This window comes from Scardinius erythrophthalmus, assembly GCF_964197995.2.
Source record: "Scardinius erythrophthalmus genome assembly, chromosome: 11".
NCBI lineage: Eukaryota > Metazoa > Chordata > Actinopteri > Cypriniformes > Leuciscidae > Scardinius > Scardinius erythrophthalmus.
In genome coordinates, this window is record NC_138231.1 from 35,774,038 (window position 1) to 35,780,161 (window position 6,124).

Consider the following 6,124-nt stretch of genomic DNA (forward strand, 5'->3'; position numbering starts at 1 on the left):
ATCAAAATAAAGTGAAATATAGGCATTTTAGACTTTTTAATTCTAAAATTTTCCAAAATTTTCTTTATTAATTATATTATTTTTAGACAGGTATTATTACACAAACATTGTTCACTCATATTTGAATAGGAAAGTTCTGAGGACTGAATAAAACATTTTATACAATGTAAATTGTCACAGTCAGGTAAATTGTGGTTCCCCTTCCAGGGATTTTCTGACCACTTGGAGCTCATAAAATTGTGATCTTCATGAAAAATTCAATAATAATATCAACAGAAATATTTCAACAATGAAAGTGGAAAAATGTGAAATTCATTATATTTTTACAAGGTTAAAATTATTAACAATTTCATGGGTACTTCAGGTAAATAACTGTTCACAGGGGTTCATCTAACAAAAAGGTTGCAAATCCTAAAGTTCTTCGTTATTTCAAAATGAGGCTATTATTGTGTGAAGCTTCATGTAGTACCTCTAAAGACCAATAGAGGGCTCAAGAGTTTTCATAAACAATTCTGCGTCACCCATGACGCGTAGAGCGTCATCCGCGCAGTAACTAGCATGATAAAAAAAAATGGCGTCTACATGGAAAATACATTTAACGATGGTTTATCTGATCGTCTTGTTTATTCTGGCCAATACCCAATCGAAACAAATAACCACGGTGAGTGATATTTCTTATATTTTGAGGTAGTTTAATGTATTTCTGTTGCATCACATGTGTAGCTAGCTACACAAAATGCTTATCAGATTATAAATAACGGACAAGTTATTAGACATCAATTTGGTTTATAAAGATGCTTAAACCATTGTTTGTCTGTCACTGACACATTTAACGTTAAGTAAATATAATATTCACGGTTTATTTACCCAAAGCAGTGGCCATAAGCTTTGAAAACTTCAGGAAAAGACTGTAAAGTCAGAATCATGTAAACAAACGCGTTTGTTATTAACGTTGTATGTTGTTTATTTCACAGGAGACCATCGTGTTAAATGTGACAGCGGTTAGTGAAAATAGCCAGACAAAGTACAGTGTACAGGTAATAAGTATTTTGGGGAATAGTGCATTGTTACATCCATAATTAAAAAAAAAAAAATTATGGAAAGATCATTTAAAATGATTTCTCATTCTTTCTTTCAGATTAATTTGAATATAGGTTTCTTGGACAATGAAACATTTATTAATGGAGCTCCTCTCAAGTCTACAGGAGTCACAAGGATGACATGTCCTGCATTTTTGTGTATGCATCTCTGTCTTCTTTTTTTATTTATTAATCAAACGTATTGTTGATTTTAAAATCTATTTAAGAGAAACAGTGACCATGATCATGTTTATTACTGTTCTTTGTGTTTGCAGTGGATGGTTATAACGTGAGCTCTGGTAATCTGGCGGACGGGTTGGTCAGCAGTGAGCTGAGGCTGATGATCAATCAATCATATGTTCAGAATGATGCTGGAGAGCAGGTTCTGTTACTCCTCCTGAGTCAGGAGATAATCCAGTTGGCAGATGAAAAGGTTTTAACCGTTACCCTATAAATGATGACTGACGTAATTTAATTATTTGTTATACGGCTTTCACAGAGTCATTTTAAATTCAAAATTACAGCTTTAATGCTATGAAAAGAAACCAAACTCCAGCTTGAGGCAGTGCACACGAATGTGATCAAGCGCTTGATGTCGTGTTTTGTAGGTTCAGCAGCCTAACGTGTGTGAGGTGGAGATCCGGTGGAACCAGAGCTCTGAGAAGATCACACAAGTCACCAATATTTACCCTTTATCAAGAAGCAAGCTCTCCGTCATTCCACAAGAGAATGACGTCTTGGTTACTGATGCGTCCATACACAATACAGGTAGATTATGTGGCGTAAAATGCCTCTTTGTAATCTGAAAAGTGACTGTGTTGCTTTAACCGAAATAATTTCTATGTATTGTTTTCTTCACAGTTGAAGACCAAGTGCGTAACACCACTAGCCACTACCTACTCAAACATGCAGAGACCACCCAGGAGGAGATTGCAGCTCCAGGGAAACTTCCTGAAACACCCTTGCGGATGGACCCTGAAACCCTGTATGAGTCCAGAGAGGAAGAGGAAAGGACTTCCGATTCAGTGCTGCTTGGGGTTCCTTTAAGTGGATCCGTATCCTCTTACAGTGTAAGTGCTTCTACACCACCACTGTGAACTCTTGGGGTTTATTAAATGTGGTATAGATGCTTCTCTAAACGGATCTGAGTGAAGAGGCTTCACAAACAAGAATAAAATGTAGGGTAGGACTTGACTTTGTCCATTGGAATGGATTGTATTGTTGGATGTTTGTAGTTTGCTATGATGTCATGTGAGTGACAGGATGCCCCGCCCTCGCGCCATTAAACGTGTCATCAGAGAAGAGATGTTTCTGCAAGAGGGAGGGGAAGTTATTTTGATTAAATATTACGAGGGCAGATTAATAATAATAAAATTGTGATGTGCACGGATAAATCATTTAGAGTAAATGCTGTAATATTCCATTCCATTTTTTCTTTCTAATTTCCTGTTTCTCAGTAGTGTCATTTTCACAGACCTGTTGCATTTATTATTTGGGCAGGTGGCGTGTCAGTGGGTTGTGGAGCTGAGGGATAAACTTCGCCGATTCTGTTCTGATTCAGTCCCGCTCTTCTTCTTGATCATGTGGGTGGTGGTGGTTGGCGTTGCAGGCTCAGCTATCATCATTAAGATCCTTGATGTTCTGTTCCCCTCCTGTGAACACAGGTACGACTTGCACCAACCTGCCACTGGGTCTCTCAACAGACCCTATAGTAAATGCACGGCCGTATAGGTGATATTCAAATGATTTGATTTGAAGAACCAAGGATTATAACTCAATCAGGGTTTTTGTTCGCTTCGGACTATAGACCTGAGCACTAATATGCAACATTTTTCTTTTCTGTCTTTCATAGGGGATTCTTTCATCTGAATCCAGAGACTCTGATGCCAGATGATGAAAAACAGAGTCTAATAGATAACATGGAGGGAGAAATACCAGAAAAAAGCATTTTGATAGAAAAGTGATGGACGTGTTCTCATCAGTTTGGCTTTATTTGGTTGATAATACCAATGACTTCAGTTTAGCACTTTAAAAGAAAAAAAAAAATGTCTCCAACATTTCCTAAAGAAACCGATTTCTATTTTCACATCTGCATCTGTGTGAAAGCATAATCAGACTTTTTTTATTCTTGACGACACTGTGCTGAGGTGGAATGGTAAAGGTGCACACTTTTAAATAAGCACAGTACCTAAAATGCCCCTGCCTTTTACCCCCACTAAACTGTTTGTTTCACGGTTATACGGTGAATTATCTTTACCTGATTAATGGAAATGACATGAAAATGTGAAGGCTATGAAACTAATGGGGGAAAATCCATCAAGGTTAATGTAATTAACCATCAAAATAACTCATAATTTTAATATTATTTAAATGGATTTTTTCCTCATTTCTTACCGTTTTTATAGGCCTGTATGAAACTGCCTATGTTGCTTAATGTAATATTCATGTTGCTTGAGATATTGTGGTTAGATTAAGCATCAATACCAGCAATACATTTCAGCTTTGACCTGCACGAGTTAAATTAACACATTTTGGTTTGGGCAGTGGGTCAAACTTTTCAGTCATTTTAAGCATTTCAACTGGACATGTACATTTCATGTAGCCTTGTCATTGGCTGTTAATGAAATCTGTAATTTGTGTCATTCTGAAGCATGTTATGACTTGTTTTCTTCAGTTTTAGTAAATTCTTCACAAATTAGTTTAAATCTCAGTGATTTATTTTAAATAAAAACAACAGTCCTGTTCAAATTTAAAAAATATTTATTCAACAAAATATATAATTTTTCAAAGTCATCATGTCAATGGAATGTCACTAATGAAATAAACCAGAAACTGGTTCTCCATAGTGTTCATAAAAGTCAAGATCTGAACACACCTTTAAGACATCACTTAGTCTCATCACTTAGTTAAGACAATTGTCCAACTCTGGAAACTTTGGCTTTAAAACAACCATATTGGCACAGCAGCAAATTCATTAACTCTTCACTTAACGGAGCGTTTGGAGATCGAAGGGTTTGCTGGTCTTTGGTCAGTGGCAGTGATTTTATAGGAACAGACAAATCAAGCCAATAAAAAAAAATCATGCCCACAACCTCTGTACTATTGTCTGTACACACTATAATAGAGCAACACATAGTGAGTTTGTAATAAGAGCACTAAAACCAGTTTGGTTTTCCTGGATATTAGTTCTGCCTTTATCATTACAAAGTAATTTTAACATGAGTTAACCAGCTCTGAAAGTTATGTGTATGTTAAACCCAACCTAATACTAATAAATATTAAACTATTAACCTGTACAGCCATACAAACACACTTCATTTATAGCCAGATTTATCTGGGCTCTTTGAATTCAGTCTGGTCCAGAATGGAAATGCGCTATAAGATTTAGAGAAACTGATCCTCAGTCTTTCAAAGTGCTAACAGCGATTGTGAGAAAAAAAACAAATCAAGGTTCTTTGGCATCATCAGCAGGAGCCAAACTCTGTTATCCACTGCTTATACTTCTCTATATCAGCAGCAGATACAGACTTGGACACTTTCTTCAGTGCCGCCTCAAAGTCCTCCATTGTAGTGGGCATGTGCATGTCATCTTTTGATAAGTTCCGTATCTCCTCGGGGGTCAAACCCTCAATCCGCCTTCTCATTGCCATCAGGGATGCATCTCTGCAATTATTTAAAAACATTTAATCACTTCTAGAACTGTGGCACTTTAAACACTGAAAATAATTTCAGGCTCAACTCAAAGTCATAATAAAGCGATAGCTGCACCTGCAAACGTTGGTGATGTCAGCACCAGAGTACCCCTCCAGCTGCTCAGCGATCTTGTCCATGTTGACATCATTGGCCAACTCAAGCTCCTTTAGACTGATCTTGAGTAACTCCACTCTGCCTTTAGCTACGGAAATACATAATGTGATTTTAAATACTTCAATTAGATTGATTGGTCTTGAGCTGAGATGGATTAAGCTGATGGCATGTAATATGGTATGATGAGTGATGAATTCTGGGTAATTCTGAACACCTGAGGGCAGTGGGATGTAAATTCTCTTCTCTAGTCGCCGTCTCAGAGCTTCATCGATGTCCCAAGGGAAGTTGGTGGCTGCCAGAACCATAACCATTTTTGAAGGGTCATATTCAGACGTCCCTCCAACACCTGGATAACAAAAGAAGTGTATTTGTTGATTTTTTCCCCCCAATTAAAGGATGTTGTTCAATCATTTGCATGCAGAAATACCATCCATTTGGACGAGTAGTTCAGCTTTGACACGTCTGCTGGCTTCATGTTCTTCTGAGGTTCCTCTGCGGCTACATATGGAGTCTATCTCATCGACGAAGATGGTGGTGGGGGCATAAAAGCGTGCCTGTATAAACATGTAAAATGTTAGCCAAACTTGCTTTCTGTTTTTATTACTGTACATGTTTGCATGAGGGGTAATACAGGAAGTGTGTGTGATTTTACCATCTCAAACAGCAGCCGTACAAGTTTTTCAGACTCCCCTCTGTATTTGGAGGTGAGGGTGGAGGAGGACACGTTAAAAAATGTGGTTCGGCATTCGGTGGCGACAGCTTTGGCCAGCAATGTCTTTCCTGTGCCTGGAGGCCCCACCATCAACACTCCCTAAAATCATATGCGAGTTCAGTTATTATGTTCATGACAAATACTGTATAATGCAGCAAAGATCACCACAAAAGAGGATGGTAACACACATGAAAGTATGTTACACCCAAGCAACAATTACACTACCATTCGAAAGTTTGGGGTCAGTAAGATGTTTTTGTGGATGAAATTATTACTTTTATTCAGCGAGGAAGGATTAATTTGTTCAAAAGAATAAACAAATCTTGACAATAAAGACATTTATTATGTTACAAAAGATCTCCATTTTAAATAAATGCTTTTCTTTTAAACTTTCTACTTATCAGAGATAAGATATTTTTGTAATAATATTTCACAATGCTACTGTATTACTCTATTTTTGATCAAATAAATGCAGCCTTGGTGAGCATAATAGACATAAAAAGTCTTAACGACTCCAAACTTTTGA

The 6,124-nt window shown here is 37.2% G+C and overlaps 2 protein-coding genes across 2 annotated transcripts in view; one reads left to right on the plus strand and one right to left on the minus strand.

The window, feature by feature from the left end:
• The first annotated feature begins 487 nt into the window (after positions 1 to 487).
• ginm1 (glycoprotein integral membrane 1) lies at positions 488 to 3,777 on the plus strand. Its single transcript, XM_081378749.1, has 8 exons — positions 488 to 661; positions 975 to 1,037; positions 1,139 to 1,238; positions 1,355 to 1,512; positions 1,688 to 1,847; positions 1,941 to 2,149; positions 2,580 to 2,743; positions 2,932 to 3,777. Exons 1-8 carry the CDS (start codon positions 572 to 574, stop codon positions 3,041 to 3,043), a joined length of 1,056 nt encoding a protein of 351 aa, XP_081234875.1. The 5' UTR covers positions 488 to 571; the 3' UTR covers positions 3,044 to 3,777.
• Positions 3,778 to 3,821: 44 nt separating this feature from the next.
• katna1 (katanin p60 (ATPase containing) subunit A 1) overlaps positions 3,822 to 6,124 on the minus strand; it is a 6,096-nt gene continuing 3,793 nt past the window's right edge. Inside the window, exons 7-11 of the mRNA XM_081378748.1 lie at positions 5,539 to 5,697; positions 5,314 to 5,440; positions 5,101 to 5,232; positions 4,848 to 4,974; positions 3,822 to 4,742 (exon numbers count right to left, since the gene is read on the minus strand). Of these exons, the coding sequence (XP_081234874.1) occupies positions 4,544 to 4,742; positions 4,848 to 4,974; positions 5,101 to 5,232; positions 5,314 to 5,440; positions 5,539 to 5,697 (744 nt within the window). The 3' untranslated portion in view covers positions 3,822 to 4,543. The remainder of the gene's footprint in view (positions 4,743 to 4,847; positions 4,975 to 5,100; positions 5,233 to 5,313; positions 5,441 to 5,538; positions 5,698 to 6,124) is intronic.